Source organism: Callithrix jacchus, chromosome 1 (assembly GCF_049354715.1).
Source record: "Callithrix jacchus isolate 240 chromosome 1, calJac240_pri, whole genome shotgun sequence".
NCBI classification, from domain to species: domain Eukaryota; kingdom Metazoa; phylum Chordata; class Mammalia; order Primates; family Cebidae; genus Callithrix; species Callithrix jacchus.
In genome coordinates, this window is record NC_133502.1 from 103358031 (window position 1) to 103380480 (window position 22450).

At 37.0% G+C, this 22450-nt stretch overlaps 1 protein-coding gene and 1 long non-coding RNA gene across 9 annotated transcripts in view; one reads left to right on the plus strand and one right to left on the minus strand.

Moving 5' to 3' along the window:
- The window catches only part of TLE4 (TLE family member 4, transcriptional corepressor), a 149138-nt gene that overhangs the window by 68487 nt on the left and 58201 nt on the right, over positions 1–22450 (minus strand). For 4 of the 8 annotated variants that reach the window (XM_035304196.3, XM_035304155.3, XM_035304213.3 and 1 more), the window contains 2 exons: positions 4145–4346; positions 2231–2247 (listed from right to left, as the gene is read on the minus strand). In XM_035304196.3, coding sequence (XP_035160087.1) covers positions 2231–2247; positions 4145–4346 — 219 coding nt within the window. Of the gene's footprint in view, positions 1–2230; positions 2248–4144; positions 4350–22450 lie in introns of all 8 variants that reach the window. The other 4 variants (XM_035304185.3, XM_035304146.3, XM_035304204.3 and 1 more) reach the window with 1 other exon arrangement.
- LOC144581901 (uncharacterized) lies at positions 856–20431 on the plus strand. The gene is made up of 3 exons (XR_013533313.1): positions 856–896; positions 16026–16123; positions 17134–20431. It is a non-coding gene; the product is annotated as an uncharacterized LOC144581901 (long non-coding RNA).

The following is a 22450-nucleotide window of genomic DNA, read 5'->3' on the forward strand; positions in this document are numbered from 1 at the left end:
TTACTACCAGCAGATTCAGAATTTTCTGCACATTAGAGGCTTTTAGAGGAGCTATAAAAAATTTCAGGCACCATTAATTTAAATTTGTATTGAAATTTCCTTTTGACAGATGGCCAAAAATTACTTATTATTTAGAGGACCAGAGCTGCCTGTTTGCACGTTAGAAAGGAAAGGGAAAAATTAAAAGAAGGAAATTTATATCACGTTCATTACCTGTTAAATGTTAAGGAGCATTATCTTGCATAAATAAATTATTTCATACAAGCTCAACTCCAGCTGCAGGCAGCTGGCATGCTCTGGCTGATAAAAACCATCTAGAGTCACATAGCAGACAGTCGTAAAAAGCCCTTCTTAACCAGGAACCACTTATGGGAGGACAATCGATGGAACAAGCAACTAAAACTGCTTCTCTGAGCATCACTGAACTCATTCAGAAAAATTAGCAAACTATTTCACCTTGTACAACTATAGGACAGCCCCAGACCTGGCCTAATACAACTTCACATTTGAGAATGGTACCCAACCAAAACATCTATTAATAGAAAGACAAAATCATCAGTGTTTCTTTTTTGTTTTTCCCCTGGCTTCTGGCTATATACTCATTTCCAGGCTCACCCTGAATGATTATAAATGATTTCGTAACACATCCTACTCTTGCATGAGGGAATAAGAAAATGTAATTGACACAAAAGTGTGCACTGAAGTATAAATATTTTCACAGTCTTCTGGGAGTGAAGGCTTTTGTTTAGTTCACTGGACTGTCTAAAGGTATATATTTAGAATAAGAAGGCAGGGAATGTTTACATTATGACCTCAGAATAACTAGACAGGCTTTCAAAGGCTGGTATCAGTTAATCCTAGTCACTGCATTTACATACTACTTCCTAAGTACACAGGTATGAAATATACTTTGAATAAGAATGCTTTTTAGAAATAAAAATAAATAAATAAAAATAGAATGCTTTTTAATCTAGGTATTGATACACATATGATACAACAAAATACACAACTGTAAATGCGTAATTAAATAATTCAGTGTGTGCAGTTATAATAGTAAATGTTGACATTTATATGGGAGTGCAGATGCCCTTTCAAATTACAAAGATTCTTGAAGGATAAAACAGATAGACTCGAGTTTTATTTTCCATTATTTAAGGGCTTTTAAAAAAATTCCTTTTCATTGTAAAACAAGAAGGAGTAAAAAGGCATTCAAAGTGCTAGCACAGTGGTTTGGGGGGAAGATTTAATCTTCATATACATAACTCCATTAAAAACTGCAAGATGTACTCCAAAACATTCAACTGTTGTAAAATATAAAGAAATTGGCAGATCTGTACCTCAGTCAATGCTTGAGAAATGTCCTTTCCTTCTAACCAATAAATCACACAAAGGCATATGTAATACAATTATGCATAAGACAATGGGTGTATTTATATTGTATCTGGTTCAGAAGTGATCACATCAATTTTCATATTTTACTCATTTCCTACCATGGCAGTCTGGTTTTCTTGTTTGCTTACTAAATAAATACAGGTATCCTGAGCACATCTCATTCTTGAGGTATAGAAGCATATCCAAATCATTAGGCCCTAAATACTTTTCCTCTTTCCCCACAACTTGTCTAAAAAGGGATACAAAAGGCAGATAACACAGATAAAAAACCTAAAGAGAATTAACTTGTTATACTGGAAACCAAAACGTTTATTTAAAAGAAAAAAAAAATCTGGTAAAAAAAATTCACCTAAATTTAAAAGAGAAAATTGTTTCTAGTGATAAAAAAATTACACCGTTCACTTAAACACATGTTTCGATGAAGAGTTTTGTAGGATGGAACGGTGTTTCCTCAAATATGAAACTCATATGTATTTCTTTACAAACCAATTTATTTACTTCATTTCATTGTTATCATACAGCCAGAGCCTAAGTGAAGAAAAGCAGTTTGTTTTTTTCCACATAGCAAGTAATAAAATGAACAATCCAAGCCAGATCTTGCAGTTCAACCTTGGTCTACAAATCTGATTCTGATAGAGAAATGGGACCTTATAAAAAAAAAAAAAAAAAAAAATCAACCACACACCTGAAGGTAATTTTAAAAAGTGCAGTTAACCACTACTTAGTAAAGCAAAAGAAGAAATCATTCTCTAAATCTCAAAGAATTCTTTACTAGATTCATTTAAATCATTTACAGCCCTTTTAAGCCATTCCTCAGTCTGTAAATTTTGAGTCCTACCTTGATGGAGTCTCTGTCTATATGCAAAACAGCAGCAACACAAGCACATAAAGTGGTGGGAAGAAGAAAAAAAGAAAAGTACTAGTTAGTTTACATAAAATCATACTAATCTATCAAACTTGATCTCTGCTAAATAATAAATTACACAGATGTCAACTGTGCTGTAAAGTTAATTATTAATACTGTTCAGCCAAATTCACAAAGTACCAATCTATCTTTGACACAATTTCAGAAGAACCAAAGCTAGACATTCTTATTATCTGCGCTCCTTATAGACTTTTCCACTTAAGAAAGTATTTACAGGCCAGGCGCAGTGGCTCAAGCCTGTAAATACTTTCTTAAGTGCTTTGGAAGGCTGAGGCGGGTGGATCACGAGGTCAACAGATGGAGACCATCCTGGTCAACATGGTGAAACCCCGTCTCTACTAAAAATACAAAAAAAATTAGCTGGGTATGGTGGCGTGTGCCTGTAATCCCAGCTACTCAGGAGGCTGAGGCGGGAGAATTGCCTGAACCCAGGAGGCGGAGGTTGCGGTGAGCCGAGATCGCGCCATTGCACTCCAGCCTGGGTAACAAGAGCAAAACTCCGTCTCAAAAAAAAAAAGACAGTATTTACAGGTCGGGTGCGGTGGCTCATGCCTGTAACCCCAGTACTTAGGGAGGCCGAGGCGGGTGGATCATGAGGTCAGGAGTTCGAGACCAGCCTGACCAACATGGTGAAACCTCGTCTCTACTAAAAATACAAAAATTATCTGGGCGTGGTGGCCTATGCCTCTAATCCCAGCTACTCAGGAGGCTGAGGCAGGAGAATTGCCTGAACCTGGGTGGCAGAGGTTGCAGTGAGCCAAGATTGTGCCACTGCACTCCAGCCTAGGTGACAGAGTGAGACTGTCTCAGAAAAAAAAAAAAAGAAAGAAAGTATTTATAATCATGCATCAACTCTGTACCATAGCATTAAGATAACTGGATAACAAATTACAGTGTTTCTAACATCAGAGATGGAAATTTATGCTTATGTGATAAAAATCACTGACTAATATTATAATTCATATCAAAGATGCTGAAATGGGGATATGAGCTTTTAATTATGAACTACACCTTTCAAGTCAACAAACCACCCATGTGCTAAGTAAATTCCCAGAAAGGAATGCTAGGAGAGACTTTTTCATCTTCATTTCTGTCATTAACTAATAAAAATTTTCAGTAAGCACCATAGAAAAACAACAGTCACATAAAAATGTTTCTGCTCCTTCATCTACCTTAGTGGAAGAAGGAAATCAACCTAGAAGGAGCACAACTGGCCTTTAAATCAATTAACTGCATAAACAATTATGTTGGTCTTATAGGAAGAAATTAGTTAATTTCATGCTTCTAAACAGACTGGGTAAGAGAGATAGTTAAACCAACAGATTTCATTAATTTGGTCTGTACCTTCTTAATTACTAAGACTACTGAAATTGTTTTCTTACCTGTGAGATTTTTACTGCTCTATATAGGCTCATTTGTTTATAAATAATAATTGATTTGGTCAAATATCAAGTGAGAATTTATCAGCAAGACATTCCCCAAAATAAATTCCGTCAAAATTAACTATTAATGCAACATGCTTCTTCAAACAGAGCATCATGGGATTTCATTGCTGATGTAGACCTGGGGAACACAGGAGGTAGCAAGAAATCAAAGGCAATAATCAGAAACAGGCCCCTCTGCCTCTGGGGAGTATGTTAGCTCTTGCCAACCACTAGAATAACATTTGGCAACTGACTACTTGCAGTAATTAATTTACCTTCAGTGGAAATCTTTTGTTTAGTCATTGGTAAAACTAAATGCAGAAAGAACAAACAATGGCATCCAGAACCTACTCTCAGCAGCAGGCAGGTAATCTCAGATTGGCATCCCAAGAGAGTCACTCACCTCTTTGGTGATCATTGTCATGATGCTTCTTCTCATCTTTAATTGGAAGATGGGACTGACCTCCCAGAGCACTGGAAAGAGCCAGAAGCCCAGCACTGCTACCGATAGGTGGAATGGCAGGGGGCTGGAGTCCTGAAGGGTGTGGAGTCAGAGGTACAGGGAGACCATGTCCATGTGATAAATGCTGGGCCTGGAGTTGTTGCTGCTGTGAAAAATTAAACACAGATATTGAATTTGCCCCCTATATCCAAGCCCTGTCCCAACAGAAACAGAAAGGGAGGCACAAATAGACAATAAAAAAATTGAATGCCTATGAAAGAAAGATTTTCATTAACATATATATTTTTAAAAGGCGGAGGGAGGAAAAAAGCTGCATAGTCAATAAATGCTTACTTTCTTATACTTGGAGGTTTTGCACACGCACTATAAATAATTTTTAACTGGTGAAATTATATAAGTAACTTTTAATGATTGACATTCAAACATTTCTTCAACAAACCTCATAAAAGGCTTTATCTCAAAAAATAAGGCCTCACTATCATACATTTCTAATCAAAACGTACACGTGAATAACTGTTAAAGCAGTTATGTTGAACAAAAAAAAGCTGAAAATTGAGAAAATTAGTGTTAAACAGTTCTCCCAGAACCACTGCACAGCATGCAGGGAGAGTTAATTTGAAAGAGAAAACCTGAATTAACAACCCAGAAAAGGAAACCGGTTGCAGCCACCGTTTTAAGCCCTTTAAGTGTCCTCAGCGGTACTTGAGCAAATTACTAAAGAAAATCTAATGTAGCAAGGCTTGGGTCCTCCTGTAGGCTTGCTCAATAATGCTGAAATAATTGGGCACTCTGTGCACGTTTAGTGATGCTCGAATGAAAAGCTAGAGGCCTGCCCTTGTACTCTTCTCTAGCGGCCGACTCTGTGTTGTGACAGGTTTATTTGAGTGGGACTGTGATGCATGCACCAGTAACCGCGCTGACAAGAGTTTAAAGTCATTTTTACCAGCACACTGGCAACACATAGAGAAAGCCCTCAAGAGGCTGGAATGGGAGTGCTTGACCTCAGCCGAGGCTGCATCAAGCTCTGCTACAGGAACCGCTGTGGGCAAGCCTTGTTGCCTCTTCCGAGTGGGAGGTGGGGGAGAGGAGGAGCTGGTGGTAAAGGAAGGACATTAAATATATCCCTCAATAGGAATCCCTTCAACTCAAACCCTGCTTACCAATACTGTGAGAGCAAGTATTGAGTAATTCTCAGATTAACTTTTGGAGTGACTGAACTTTAGTTATTGCCTTTAAAGAAATCACTTTCCAGGCCTACTCTATGATAGTCAAATAGTCCCTTCTATAATTTTCTTTCCAACAAAAATTTCACAAAATATCTGGAGACAGGGACAGAGAGGGAATCATTCTACCAAGAAAAATCTTGAAATGATATTTTTAATATCTCAGAGAAAAAAAGTGGGCCTTTTTTTCCTTCTTTCCAAATTAGGTTTATTTTCTTCCCCTCCTACATGTCTTCCCATGTTTGACTACAAAAGTCAAAGTAGAGTATTAATTAGCTCTTTTCTCTTATTGACCTGCACCTATTTTCTGGTTACATGCACTTAAAATATAGCCAATAAAATAAAGTATGAACACCTTGAAAGCAAGTTTACAAGCAGAAAATGGAAAATGCGAGCCACATCCAGATACTCCACCAACCAAGCCCCACCCATGCTCCAAGTCCTGCCTCCACCAACCAAGCCCCATCCACATTCCAATTCCTGCAGAAGCTTTTCCTAACTCCGTCTCAAAAAAAAAAAAAAAAAAAAAAAAAGGTGATTCTCTTCATTTAAGTGGCCAAAATCATGTTCTTTATATACTGTTATCAGTGGGGACCAAAAAGTATGAGCACACAATTTTACTTCCTAACTGTGTGGAAAATAATGTCTGTGAAGAAAACAAAATAGGGACTTGAAATAAATATGACAAATTTGTTTCAAAATCTTGTTCAACTTAAATTGCTCCAATTCTTTTCCTCTAAAATCCCCTAATATTCCATGTGTATAGTGTGGGCACGAAACTTTCTACCTCCCATCAGAGGTCAACAGGCAGGCATTTATTAAGATCTTGCACGTTCGTCTTCCTTACCTCCCTTCTTAGACTCTATGCTCTATGAGTCTCCATCTCACAAATCCTAGCTAACTGCAGACACTGAAATAGTCACACATTATCTTACAGTTTTTAAAACATAGGTATTACATTAGACATTAAAAAAAAAAAAAAAGCCAGGTGCAGTGGCTCATGCCTGTAATCCCAGCACTTTGGGGAGCTGAAGTGGACAGATCACTTGAGCCCAGGAGTTTGAGACCAGCCTGGGCAACATGGCGAAATCCAATGTCTACTTAAAATACAAAAAAGGTTGGGTATGGTGGCGCACTCCTGTAGTCCCAGCTACTCAGGTCGCGGAGGTGGGAGGAACACCTAACCCAGAGAGGTCGTGGCTGCAGTGAGCCACGATTGCACCACTGCATTCCAGCCTGTGTGACAGAGCGAGACCCTGTCTCAAAAAAAAAAAAAACAAAACCAAAAACAACAACAAAACCTCAGCCAAAACCCAATATCTTTAATGATCCAGGCGTGTCGCTTTTATTCTTTTTCTCCTAAAGGATAAAAAATAAGCACCGAATGACTCATTGTTCCATTGCACTAGAACTTTCCAAAGGCAGAAATCATAACCCCAGACTGTGTGTTATACATGACATTCACAGTAAAGACTTCCTGGGGTCCTTATTCTAGCTCAGAACAGGTCTAAAATGACCTCCTTCTCTTCCTTCTTTATGCTCATCTTAGAGAAAGTCCTTTCCTTTTGAAGGCCAGTCTCTCCACCTGCACATCATGTTTTCTTCCACTTTTTCACTATTCCTTCAATTCACCAACTCTCCCTCATCTTCAGTGGTTCTGTCACTGATTTTGTCATTCCATGCTTAATATCAGAGTCCAACGTTTTGTTTAAGAACTGCCCATCTAAAATCAAAAGAACTTGAGGCAGCACTTTTTCAGGGGGACAAAAATCCCACTATATTTTAATCACTTTTGTGCCCCTCACTTAGTGCCTTGCACAAAACTGGCACTTGATGCTTGATAAATTTAACTAAAACATCCTTCTTTTACCCTCTTCAGCTACTGCCTTGTCATGTATGTATGTATGTATGTATATCCATCCCTGTCTTCGCACATCCCAACTTCTTCAAACGCTGGGGTAAATCTGCTGCCTCCACTTCAACAATCCCCCCCTCTATACACACACACTTATTCCTTACATCCGATCATCTGGACTACAGGCCCACCACTCTCATAAAACTGAGGACCACTCACATCTGACTAACTGAGCATTTCCCAGTTTTCTTTTTCTGATGTGTATGCAGTCATAGATGGCATATCCTCCAACTGCTTCAAAAACACTGAAATAATCACCATGGCCAGCCTTTCTTCGGCTCTATGAATGCAGCAGTTATATGTCCTTCTTGGCTTCTTCTCTTTTTGCTCCTTTGCTCCTCTTTGGCGTCACCCATTTTTATGCACTTTTAACCCACATTTGTCTTCCAGGTTTTGGTACCCCTGCTCTAACTTTTTGTCAGACAATTGTACTTGACAGTCCAGTATTACCTGGAAATGAAAATGTGTGACACAAAACAACCTCTACTGGCTCAAGTTACTGGTCACCACCAATTTGTTTTCCTTCTGTGCTCCTATATTGATCATTGCCAAGTCCTGACAATTCTCAAATAATCTCATTTCTACTGTCACATACTTAATACACTCATCACCCCACATGCTGATTACTCTAAGTTTCCATCAGCTCATTTTAGTTACAATTAAGCCATATTGCTTTCTCCACTGTAGTTTCTTTCCTAAATTTATATCCTTCTGTAGCTTTTAGAACAACCTCCACATTACTTATCTAAGTTGTACTCACCCATCTAAGCTGAGCTTATGTTTTACCTGTTCCCTAAAGGCTTCTCCAAACAATTTAAGTATCTAATGTCTTATAGGGCTCACTGTATTATTCACTGGCATATATTGCCTCATAAAGGTATTGTTACTCATCTTTTTACAAATAAGAAGATCCTGACTTGCCAGAGACTATAAGACTTTGGAAAGAAGAGACCAGTCTCAGGCCTCTTGGTACCCCTGGCACCTAACTCAGTTCCCTACACATAGCGAGAACTCAATACAAAACTCTGATACTACTGAAAATAAAAACTTCTTTGATAGTTACTCTCCGGTTCCAAAAGCAACAGACCCATTTTATCTAAAACCAAAAGTTCCAATTTCTTAGCATTCAAGAGCTTCCATAAACTAGCATCCGCCTAACTCCACCCTACTATGCAACACCATCCAGGGAACTCTCTGCCCGTAACATTAGTCTATTTAGTGAGACATCTAAACCCCTAGGGCTCAGCTTTACTACTAATCAACACACACCCACAGAGTACTGTCTCATCTGTCTCTACATGTAGAAGGTCTACTCATCCTTCTAAGCTAAACTCCTGCCTACTTTCTTGGTGAAGACATCCCTCATCACCCTGGCTCAAAGTAATCTCTACCACTGTCTCTCAATTCTGATACCACTTAAGCTCAATACCATTTAAGACACTTAACAACCCAAGACAAAAAAAGACTGTTTAAATATATATATACGTACTACATGTGTGTGCGTACATTTGTGTATGCCACACCTTTTAATTAGAGCTATTTAAAAAATATTTCCCACAGTACCTACATATTTCTCACACTTAGTAGGTATGCAAACAGATTACCAACTAATATCAGCACTGATTTTATAAACTGATGAATTTTGACTCTATTTTCCTCCATATGATGTTTCAATCTTTTGAATTTAAAAGTAAACTAAAAGAAATTAAAAAAGCAAGCTGCTTGTACTGTAAGCTTTCATGTGGACACTTTAAAATAAGCAGCAATAATCTAAAATGAGTAAAATTGATATTTTTAGTGATCGAACACACTAAAAAGAACTCGGTGACCTCATATGAAAAGTGCATTTATTTTTTATTGGTGGTCTTTTAATTTTTAAATTCTTAATTACGAATTATAAATGGGCTTAAATGTAACTACCACTAAACTTTTCCTAAACTACTTAATAAATCCAAACTATGGTCATATGTCTATATATAGTCAAAGCTTTTAATGAGTTAAGTTTCTACTACATACAGAGTTCTCATATATTCTTTACCACCTTTCATTAATGTTAACATTTTATATAACCACAGAATTTATCAAAGCTAGGAAATTAACATCAGTTCATTGCTATTAACCAAACTAGAGACTTTATGCAGATTTCCAATTGTTCCACAATGTCATTTTTCTGTCTCAGAATCCAAACCAGCATACAATATTGCATTTAGAGAGGCTTTTTCATTTGTTACTATACTAAAATTATAAAGTCCTTTTAAAGATTTTTATGAATGTTAACAACCAAACTACAAGCATATATATGCTTTGAACTTAAGGAAGAATAAACGAGAGGCAGCTACCATAAATTCATGTTTATTTATATACAAAATATCAAACAGAAAAATTACACTCAGGCATCCTGTAGAAAGGAGCAATTTTTGTCAAATGTTTTAAAAATATTAAACTATAAAACGAAATTAAGTCACCAAAAAGCATATGACAAAAATGTAAGCGAGGTATTAAAATATTACAGTAGGTATTAAAATATATAAATTAATAAAAGAGACTCCTTTCTGTACTTAGTGGTCACTTTTAGGCTTCTTTGCAAATTTCCACCTTAGGAACTAGCCTAGAACTAGAGTGACAGACATTTTATAATTAATAAGGATTAGTCAATAAAACATATTAGAAACCATCTTCTTAAATAAAAGCAGTAAGTCATCAATGGTTAAGCTGAACTTTACCTTTTTCTCTACTAAAATAAAAGGCCTTAATTTATCAAATTTCAAGAATTCATTAAAATCATATTTCTATTAAGGTTTGTTATCAACAGAGGAACTCGGGATTTCCTGGAAAAGGAGCAAGCTTTCTCTGGATAGTATTCAAGGAGCTGAGAGTACCATAATCTGATGGATTGCCCTACAATAAAGTGAAAGCTTGCTGATGTTTCCCAATAGGGTTAAGTCAAAACTGTCCTCTGCCCTCTGCCCCATCTGGGTTAATTACAGAGCAATTAACCTGCAAAGATTTACTACTTTATCTTACAGTCCCACTAAGAAACATAAAACTTCTTGCTTTTTAAAGACCAAAAGGAAGGGAAATATGTAATAAGAGTACACAGTATAACACAGATTTGTTACTGATGTTATTTAAAATACATTACAAACTAGCAGGTTTTATATATATATATATAGGCTTTAGAAGAAAAATAAAACAAAGATCAAGCTAGAGAATTAAAGGGGGCATACACTGGAATATTAAAATAAGCATATACTGTGTAGCCACCACTGAGGAAGACTTACTGAGAAAAATATGTATAATGACAAAATTCTTCCCTCTATCCTTGCTAGGCCTTTATCTTTGGGTGCCTTACTTAAAATTTAAAATAAACAAAACCCTCTCTTATCTCAAACCACAATACAAAATAAACTACTACTTTCTGTTTCCTTGATGGGCTATTCAAAAAAATAAACATTAAAATGGAGTGAACTTTAAACTTAAGCTTAAATAAGTACTCCGTTAAGATAATTTAATTCTAAGAAATAGCAATGACGTCAGAAAATACACCGCAATGAAGTGACAGACACAGCCTCAATGCTGTTAATAGCTTTTTACTGGATTCTCTGTAACAAAGATTTCCCTGCAGTTTTTAGTTTGGCACAAAGGGCAGAAAAGGACCACTGGAATTCACAAGAAACATCCTTTGAAATGTTGTCTTTCTGCCAGCAAAAAAGGGAGTTCTTTTTAATCGAAGGACCCCAATTGCTTGACAACAAGGGACTGACAAGTCATTAACCAAGCAGAAGCTAGCAAGGACAGAGCTGCAGTCACTGACATGAATTTTGGGCATTTCCAATTGAAGGCCAGGCAGCTGTTTTCTTGTTCACCCCCCACTCCAACTCTACTAGACTATCAATAGCAGAATAATTCTCAAAAATCATGCATCATCCTTAGAAGCAACAACATCTCAGTAGCAATGAGCACACTTTGTGCTCATATTTTGGTTTCTAAAAATAAAAAAATAAAAAGTGCCAGTGAAAGGTGAACCTGCTATTTCTTGTGCCAGAAATCAAGAAAGCTATCTAGACCAATGGATATTGTGTCAAAAGAACAATGAGCCAACTTGAAGAGCTCTCCACTGGCAAAACTTGAGATAATTTCAGCATCATTAAGAATAATGACTATATGGGTTGTAACACATTTTTTTTAATGTTTTCAGAAATGGAGGTTTTGGTACTCCAAGAAAATAGCTGAAGCTGTGGGCACTCTGGGGCAAAGAACTAGACAGAGAATTCAAGCCAGTGCCAACTCTTAAGTTCAGGGCTGGCTGGCTCCCAAGCCCACAACCATACTATTCTTCCACCAGGAGCTAGCCAAGTTGTGAGCTGCCTGCTCTGAGCATGTGTGCCTCAATCCAACCGGGAGACACTGTTCCATTCTAGGAGAGAAGGAAAGATTCAGCAGACCTTGAAAGGAGCTAAAACAGAAGAGGCAACAGACTCTGAAATAGAGCAGCAAGCACAGGGAAGGGCCCAGGACTGGGCTAGTATCCATACTTCTTGGCTTGTGAAAACACTGTTTACTATGTGGACAGTTGTTCTGCTGGCCCCGCTGCTGTCTATAAGTCTGGCTGGGTGTTAGAAAGGACAGTGTGGCTGACATTTGGGAAGCATCACAATGAAGTGGCATCAGAGCCACTGGAATCCTTATTATCTATGTGAACAAGTCATTAAATATTTCTGATGCTCCATTTTTTGGTGTAAAAACTGACAACAGTTAAAAATTAACCTCCCGAGGTTGCTGGGAGAATGGTATAACATAATATGTATAAAACCCTTAGCACAGTGTATTAGTCCATTCTCACGCTGATAATAAAGACATATCCAAGACTGGGTAATTTATAAAGGAAAGAGGTTTAATTGACTCACAGTTAAGCATGGCTGGGGAGGCCTCAGGGAGCTTACAATCATGGTGGAAGGGGAAGCAAACATATCCTTTTTCACATGGCAGCAGGAAGGAGAAGCATGAGAGCCGAGTGAAGGAGGAAGCCCCTTATAAAACCAACAGATCTCAACAGAACTATCACAAGAATAGCACAAGGGATATTGCCCCTCCCCTGATTCAATTATCTCCCACCAACCAGGTCCCTCCCACCACATGTGGGGTTTGTAGGAACTATAATTCAAGATGAGATTTGGTGGGGACACAGCCAAACCATATCACACAGTGCTTGGCAAATAATAAACAATAAATGGTGACTGCTAGTATTAAGGAAAGGTACCAGAAGTCCACATTCTTATTTGCACAGAGAGTGAGGGAGAAAGGAGAAAAGAAAACAGGAATAGCTTTTCTTTACAGAATATTAATTTGAAAGGAAGGAAATAACTTAAAATTTATCATTTCACCATGTCAAATGTATTAACTAATGCAGGACAGACTCAACCATCAATATTACAACCACTAGTTTAAAAGTTGCAGGTAAAGAGGTTACTCATAGTGTCCAGGAATCACCCCACAGATCACCTGGCTTCACCAGTATGTGATACAACTGGTAATACACATCACCTAGTTAGTATTCCTACTAAAAACACTTAACCTAAATCTAAACTTGAGAAAACAATCAGAAACAATCAGACACATCTAGATTGTGGAAGATGCCACAAAACTGGCCTGGAATCTTCAAAATGCCAACATCTTAAAGCAAAATGGTTTGGGGTATTGCAATTTAAAAAACAGTAAAAAGACATGACAGCAAACAGAATTTTTATATTGAATCCTGGATTTTAAAAAAATGCTATGAAGAAAAAAGTGCTATTAAAGACATTTTGTGGACAACTGGAGAAAAATGATTGTAAACTGTACCACTGGTATAGGGAGGTGTTAATGGTATTGTGCTTATAACAGGAAGATGTCCTGTTCCTAGAGGAAGCAAACCAAATTATTAGGAGGTGAAATATGATGATTGCCTTTTACTTTCAATCAGTTCAGCACCTTCAAAAAGTACACATGTATTTGTATGAGTATATAAACAGAGACAGAAAACAAAAGTGACAACATGTTAACTGATAAATCTAGGTGATGAGTACATTCATCATCAAAGTAAAGTAAATATGCTTTAAGAGTCATTCAACTTCCCTATAGTTATAGAGGCTGGGAAAATAATATGTGCTCTTCTTTCCAAAAGATGAGAATTCTTGCTTCAACAAATATCTCCAGAAAAAGCTAAATGTTAAGTGAATATATGGAAAGCAGCAAGAATAAAAAGAACAAAGGAAGAAACTTTTCAAGCTAAGCTTATCTGTAACTCATTCTGATGACTTACAACATGAGATTTACTACAGGGAGAAGACATGCATTTAAGCAATCCAAGTAAGATTATCACTGAAAGGATGAGTTTCTCAAGCTAAACAAACCACAGATCTCTGTAGTCCTCCAAATCTCTGGGCTGGGCTTCAGGGTATGGCAAGTAACAAGCAAAGCAAGCAAATCATGAGATTTGTGCCAGTGGCTCCACTGTCCTAACTTGTAGTTTAACTCATGAAGTAATAATGGCAAGAAAGGAAGGGGAAAAAATACAAAAACCCTGATTTATTAACTTTCCCATTAGTGATCCTGTTGGCACAATTTATGAATTGACCCAAAGTTTACTAGTAGACGTACTTCTAAGCAAATTAATAAAGGAAATACAATTTCCCGGAAGCTTGTTTAAACTACTTAAGAAAAATTTTTAGAGTCTTTATCATCTTACTGGTACCAATGGTTCCATTTTGTGAGTTTTAGTCTTTAAAGTCACCAAGCTATGGACTGTACTCAGAAAAACCTTCTTTAGTTAGTTCGGAGTACTTATTAAAAAAAAGTAAAGCTGAGCCAGGCACAGTGGCATGTATGTGCCTGTAGTCCCAGCTACTCAGGAGGCTGAAGCAGTAGCATCGCTTGAGCTCAGGCGTTTGGGGCTGTAGTACGCTGTGGTTACACCTATGAACAGCCACTATACTCCAGCCTGGGCAACACAGTCGGACTCCATCTCTCTCTCTCTTTTTTTTTTTTTTTTTTTTTTTTAAGTAAAGCAGCATTTAAAAAGCCTATCTACTTTAGGTTGTTCAGTAATCCTGCATTTGATCTTAGAACATTAGAAGTGGAATGAACCTCAGATGTTATCTAGGAGGCCTGCTTTCCAAAACTTTGATCACAGTTTATATGCGTGTGTCTATGTGCATAGGTGTATGTGTCTACATAGAATATACACGTGAATGAACAAAGTTTACCAAACACTACTATGTACAACATACTCTAATATTCTCTATTGTCTTCTATACCCTTTGTAATTAAAAAAAATTCCACTATGACCCACTGAATGGACTTCACTGTGAACTTATGAGTCTCTGGAGCTGCAACCTAAAGAACACTAATACAGCCAACACTCACATGTGTGATCTCCTAGATGAAAGAGTCAGTGGGAGATGGTATTACCATCAAGAAATGGAGCACAAGCCTCTACCATTTAGTGCAGTGATGTACCTGCTACCCCATTAGGACCCTTTCTCAACTAGGGAAGAAAGAGTAAACAATCATTCATTCATAAAAATAAATGGAGGCAGATCCTGTGGGGAAATAACCTTTGAATTGAGACCTGCAGGATGCCAATGGCAGCACTTTGCAGAGAGCTGGGAGAATCCGAAGCAAGAGAAAAACAGCAGAGAAGATCCAGAACAAGACAGGTACTTGCTGTGACCAGTGAAGAAAAAGGAAGCCTGGTGTGAATCCAGTTAGCATGGGGAAGTCGGATATAGTATGAATATATTCTGGGAAACAGACTGCACACGAAGGGTTTTTGACCTTCTTTTAAGAATAATGAGAGCTCTAGGCTATGATGGGGTTTTGGGTTTTGTTTTTTAAGTTGAACTTTTAGTTGCTCTTTAACTGGTATAAATCTGGATCATAATCACTTTTTGGTTACATGTGTTGCAAATAACTTCTCCCAGTTTCTGGCTTGTCTTCTCATTTTCTTTAAAGTATCTTTTGATGAACAGATGTTTTTCATTTCAACTGAGTAATAAATACTATCAATCTTTTTCTTACGGGTTGAGCTTTCTGTGACCCTTTTAAGAAATCCTACTCCAAGAAAAAAAAACAGATTTCTCCTGTTTTTTTTTTTTTTTTAAACTTTTAAAGTTCTGTCTTTTTACTAGCTTCCATCTCTCTCCCCACTGATCTGCTTGTCCATTCTGACAGATACAAGTGAATCTATTTCTTAGTATTTTATTCTATTTCACTGACCTATATAAAGAGGACTAACAAGTATTTTAAGCTTGAGTGTATAAACCAGCTTAAACTGGCCTGTATAAAGACTAATAAGTATTTTAACCTGCAATATTAAAAAATGATAATTTTTCTGAATCTGAGAGTGGCAAAAATGAAAGGCAGGAGACCAGCTAGTAGGTAATGCAGAGGAATCAAACGAGAAAATAATGAATGAGAACTTCAATTAGGGTTGTGGCAGTACAAGGTGCAAAGCACAGAAGGAGATGAGAAAAAGACCTGGTTATGGAAGAAGGCAGAGTAAGACCTAAGGGGAGGAATTCAGGATATCCTGGAAAGTTGGAACATAAGTAACAAGGTAGACAGTAATACCATTTATTCAGATGGGCAGAAGAGAGAAGGAATGGCCATATGAATAGAATTTTATCTTCTAACTTTTTTTCAGATTAGAAACTTGTATGTTAAATGAAGATCAGCAGAGTGAAAAAAAAAATTAAAAGCCACACATAATCCTACCAGCCAAAGAAAACTACTAATATCATGGTGAGTCTACCCAGTATTTTTTTAATCCATGTTAGCATTTTTAACAAAAATAACATCAAACTATCTTGTGGTTTAACCTGTTTCTTCCTTTCCTATATACCATGTACCAAAAACATTTTCCCTACCTTGACTACATCATTTCTAATAGTTACATAGTATGCCATTGTACAGATACCTGAGTTCACTTAAGCAGTGCCCAGTATTGGGTGTTCAGGTTCTTCCCAATATTCTGACATATATAAGTCATGACATTAACATAGAAATATATATACATATAGAAATATATATATAGTCATATACCAGGGAAATATATATATACACACACACACACATATATATATATACAGAGAGAGAGAGAGAGAAAAAAAAAAAGAAAGAGAGACATATACCACTTAACAGATATTCTGAAAAATGAGTCTTTAGACAATTTCATTTCAGTACAATTACAGAGTATATCTGATGATGGTATACCTTACTACACACATAGGCTATGCAATATGGCCTATTAACTGTAGGCTATAAACCTGTACAGCATGTTCCTGGACTGAATATTATAGGCAACTGTGTCACAATAGTATTTGTGTAACTAAACACATCTAAACACAGAAGAGGTACAGTAAAAATACAGTATAAAAGATAAAAAATGGTATACCTATATAAAGCACTTATCATAAATGAAGCTGGCAAGACTGGAATTTGCTCTGAATGAGTCTGTGGTGAGTAAATGTGAAGGCCTAGGACATGAATGAACACCACTACAGACTTTACAATTACTCTGCACCGCTACACAAAATTTATTTAAAAAGTAATTTGCTATGGTGTTATGATAGCTACACTGTCACTAGGGAATAAGATATTTTCAGCTCTATTATAATCTTATGAGAGCATTGTCATATATGTGGTCTGCCTTGACTGAAACATCATCATATGGCATGTAACTGTTTATCTGAGTTAAGGTAGTTCTCTGCAAGGAACAGAATACTCAAAAATTGCCTGAATTTTTTTTAAAGGGAATTTTATTTCTCACACTACAAGTCCAGGATTGGATGGATGACTTAACATTATCAAAGCTCTGGGTCCCTGATTCATGTACGCTCCCTCATATTCCATCCTCACCCATCACAAGATGGCTGCCACAGCTCCGCAAATTACCTCATGTCTTCATACAACCATATTAAAATGCAGAAAGCAGGATTGATTCTCTCTCCATGGGTTTCTGTTAAGAAGAAAACCACATCTCTTTGTATCTCACTGACCTGGATAGGGTCACACGCCCACAGTTCATCTGTAAGGAAGGCTAGAAAGAGCACCTGGAATGCTTTGGCCTTCATAGCAGAAGGTAGCCTCCGCCTGCAAGGAGAACCAACAAATAAAGCCTGCCTCGACATCTGTCTTTGCTCAGAGGCCATTCTGAAGCTATTGCCTGAAAGAAACCCAAGAACAACCTCTGAGCTTTCAATCCAAGTAGATCGCAACTTAAACTGTTTTTACCTCTCAACAGTTTCTTCTCCCAGACATTAATTTGTGCAGAGCTGTGTCTACAAATTGCTTTGAGTCAACCCAGAAACACTCTAGGGAAATAAAGAAAAAAAGCAACATTACTGCCACTTTGCTTTGGGACCATAGTGGCGCTGCCCTTGATGGTCACAGAAGACAACCTGAGCAAAGATACACACTCACCATTTTTATGAATCTACCGAAAGAAAAAGCATGACACACAAGTGGCAGACTAGCCATGCAGCTGCTTTAAAAAGGATTCAAGAATGTACATACCGTTTGAGTTTTTCTTAAGAGGCTGAGGTCAAAGGCACAGTTACCTCTAACTAGTTAAAATTATTTTTTTAAGTTAGCAGTATTACTATACCCCATGAAATACTTGTTTTTCACAAGTCAGCATACAAGGTTCTCTCAAGATGGAGAAACGAAAGCAGTGAAGAAGTACACAGCTTATCATAAAGCAATCAAGTAAATTCAAAAAGAGACCTCCCCACAAAATAATGGCAATCCCCATGAGTTCTAAATTGTTTACCCCTTTGTGGCCTTCGCCCCCAGTCATGTCCCCTGCCTCATCTACTACTGCCTGCAACAACAGTTCTTAATCAAGAAACCCTCCCACGTAAACTCCTGATTTCCAAGTTTCTGAACAACCACCTTACAATGTGTCCTTACACTGCTACAAGCAAACACTTTTTTTGTCTACATGCATCTCACATGATATTTTACTATTTCATATAAGGATCTTGCACAGCCCTATTCTATAAGGCATGGGTTCAAATTTGTTCATGTCACAGACCCTTTGCAGACACTATTCTCCAAAAACTATACATACTCCACTCCTACATGCCCCCACCCACTACACAAACAATTCTGCAAACATTTCAGGCAGCTAATTGTCAGCCCAATGCCCAAGCATGAAATTCCAGAAAATCCAAGGACACTGGGTTAAAACACTGCCTTAATAGCTGTGTTTATAACAACTTTCAATTCTTGTACATAGAAGTAAGATACAACAGACAGGAAGCAACATCTCATGAGTCAAGAGTATCCGACTGATCTGTGCAATTAATATAATTCAGACAATTTAGGCTAACCACTTGGTATGTGCACCCAGCATACCCAGTTTCCATTTTCCTTCCAACACTGAGCTCTGATTGGACAATCCTATCAGTGGATCTCAAGATAAAAAGATTATTGATCCTAGTGTAAAAGAAAGAATAGAGTCAAGAAAACAAATAAGAGCATAATGGTTAAACGTGTGAGCTCGGAAGTCAGGTTGAGTTTGGATCCCAGTTCTGCCACTCCTCTTTGTGTGGCCTTCAGAAAACAACTCACCTCTTCAAAGCCCTGGTTTCATTATTTGTAAAGTTGGAATAGTATTTCCTTCCACATGGCGCTGAAGTGAAGATTAGACAAAATAATGCATGCAAATGCTTAGCACAGTACCTGACATACCGCGAATATTCTGTAACTTTTACTATATTTGGTTACCTTTTTCAGGAAAAAAATACAAGCCTAGGGAGGCAATGAACCTAGAAAAATAACTGTGATACAAAAGGACCACGAGTTTTAAAATAAAAGTCCACAATCATCAAAACAAATACGCTTATACAATCACTCAACATCAGACTAGACAGCACTTTAATGGCTATCAGCTCTAGCCTTGCATTTTACAGATGAGAAAACATAAATGAAATTCCTAATATCATATAATAAGTGAAACCCAGAACTGTGAATTTTCTACCAGTCCATGTGCTTCCTTCTCTATCTTGGCTCAAAACTGTAGGAGGAATATCCAAATGAGAAACTATCCCAGAGTACAGTATTTAACAAACATCTATTAAAAATTATTATGAACAAATTACTGCACATTTATTAAACAGTTACTGAATATATATCATATAACTATCTATTGAAAATTATGAGATACCTATCATTCTAGGCTTCATGGCTATAAAAGTGAATCAGATTTCACCAGCTACTCAAAGGAAAGTGACACACAACAAATCAATGGTAAGTGCTATGAGGAAAATAAAACAGGCTAATGGGACAGAGAATGAATTAGAAGCAACCCTATGTAAAAAGAGTGCCAGCCAAGGAAGTCCTTCCTCAGGAGATAACATCTGAGCTGACACACTGAAAAGGGGCATAAGGAAGACCACTCTAGTATCTAGAAGATGGGCAGTCCACAGGAGCTGGTGCACAAACCCTCAGTTGAGATCGCATTTGGTGTGACCCAGGGACAGAAGGGACAGAAGAAAAAAGCCAATGTGACTCAAGTACAGCTGAATGAAAAACATGAGTGGTATGTGACAGTAGAAAGGCCGGTGAAGGAGGGGTCAGTTCATGAAGAATCTTGTAGGCCGTGGTCAGAAATTCAGACTTATTTTGTAAATAAAAGGGGCAGCCATCAGGTTTTGTGAAATTTTTCATTTGCTTTTTTTTTTAAAACATATTTTTTAGAAATGAGGTCCTGCTGTTGCTCAGGCTGGTCTTGAACTCTTGTGCTCAAGTGATCCTGTAACCTCAGCCTTCCGAGTAGCTGAGACTATATATAGGGAGTGCTACTACACTCATTGTGGTTTTAAGCAGAAGACCAATAGAACCTATTTCTATTTCATAAGAAGGTCACTCGGGCTGCTGTGTGTAGAATGAAATATACAAAGACAAATGCAGAAACAAGGTACCCTATCAGGAGGAGCTGGAAGAGTCTCGCTAAAGGCATTATTTGGACCAGGAGGAAATAAAAACGCACTCAACCTTGAGAGAAATGTGAGGAGGCAGAGTAGACACTATTTCTGATGATACAAAGTGTTTATATTGGGCTTAGATCCTTTCCCTTCATCCATCAGCCAGTCTTTAGGATACTGATGATAAGGACCTGAAGTGCTGAGGAGTACTGCAAAGGGAAAGTAAGAACAGAAAGAACAAGCGCAAAATGGAATGGAGAATATCAATAATGAAAACTATAGTCATCAAGACAGATGGTAGTAGCAAAAGAGACAGCAATGGTTGATCGGAGCAGTCCAGAAACAGACCCATACATATATATAGTTGATTTTCAACAATGGTGCAAAGACAAATCAATGGAAAAAGGATAGTCGTTTTCAACAAATAGTGCTAGAAAAGCTGAATCCCTGACCATGTGGAAAAAAAAGCCCCTCAACTTAATGCATATATCATACCATAAACAAAAATTAAACTTAATAGGGGCCTAAATGTAAAACTTCTACAAGAAAACCTAGAAGAACATGTTTGTGGTCTTGGGTTAAGAAAGATTACTTACAGACAACTCCAAAATTAAGTCCATAAAGGAAAACAGTGCATATGTTGAACTTTGACAATGTTAAACTATAAACTGAGAGAATTACAAAATACATAAAAAACATATCCAGAAATTTAAAGAACTCTTAAAACTCAGTCATAAAACAAAACTGACTCATGAAAAAAACAGGCCAAGATTTGAACAGATATTGTATCAGAAAAGGTTCAGTGATAACAAATAAGTATACAAAAAGACACTTAACATCATTGTTACGAAAGTGCATAAAAAATGCAGTAAGTACTACCATGCACCTATTAGGATAGCTAAAGGAACCCTAGACAAACCTATAATTCCAAGTGCAGACAAAGATGTAGAGGAAACGTTTTCTCGTGTATATTATATTAGTGAAACTGCAAAACAGTAGAATCACTTTGAAAAACAGTATGTCAGTTACTTGGAAAGTTAAACATACAACTAACATATAACTCAGCAATCCAACTTCTAGGTAATATACTCAAAAGATATAACTTACATTCACTTATTTAAAATATCCATTTAAGAATGTTTCTTAGGGCTTTATTCACCCACCTGTCCTTTAAGAAGTGAGGAGATAAAACTGGTATATTCATATAATAGAATATGATTCTGCAAAACAAAGGCACTAAATACTGATATGAGCAACCACATGGACAAATCACAAATGCCTTATGCTAAGTGAAGAAGAAAACTCAGAGGGCCACATGATATATAATTCCATATATATGACATTGTCAGAAAGGCTCACTTTGGGAAAAGAAACATTTTCAGTTGTTGTCAGGGGCTGGGATAGAAAAAAATGACTACAAAGAGTAACAAGCGATTGGGGTGGGGGAATTATCCTGTATCTTCATTGTGGTAGTAGTTACACAACTACTAACGGTAGTATTCGGTTGTCAAAACTCAAAGATCTATACCCTGGAAAGGGCAAATTTTACTTTTTGTAGATTATAACTCTAAATCTGATATAAAGGAAGAGAGAATATCAATAATGAATCTCTGAATTCCTAATCCCAAATATCTGAAACAATTATCTGCAAATATTTAAAAAAAAAATACAAATTTGTAAATGGATGCAGCCTCATTCTTATGTTTTTCTATTAACTGTTTCTCTTTACTCTGTTATCCATGGAAACTAGTTTTATTGAAATTTAGATGTGTTAATGAAAAGTTAATTATGTATAGTACAATGTAATACCAGAAAGCTTACAACTACCAAAATTTTAATAGAATTATTTAAATGTAACTTGAGGATCATTTCAGAATACATTTCAGAAGACAACTTAAAATATCACTCGAAATGAAAATAAAATATGCCCCTTTAATAGGATATTGGTGAAAGTACTCAAATATTTACTGAATGAATGAATGAGTAGATATAATCACTAAATAACTCTTACTATTCACTAAAGAGTTCTAACCTTTTCAAAAAAGTCTTAAGGACAACACTTAAGGCCACAAATGAATTTTGGAGTAGTAAGATCCCCAAACTGGTTTCTTAGGGAGCTTTGAGAATAGGCAACAAAAGT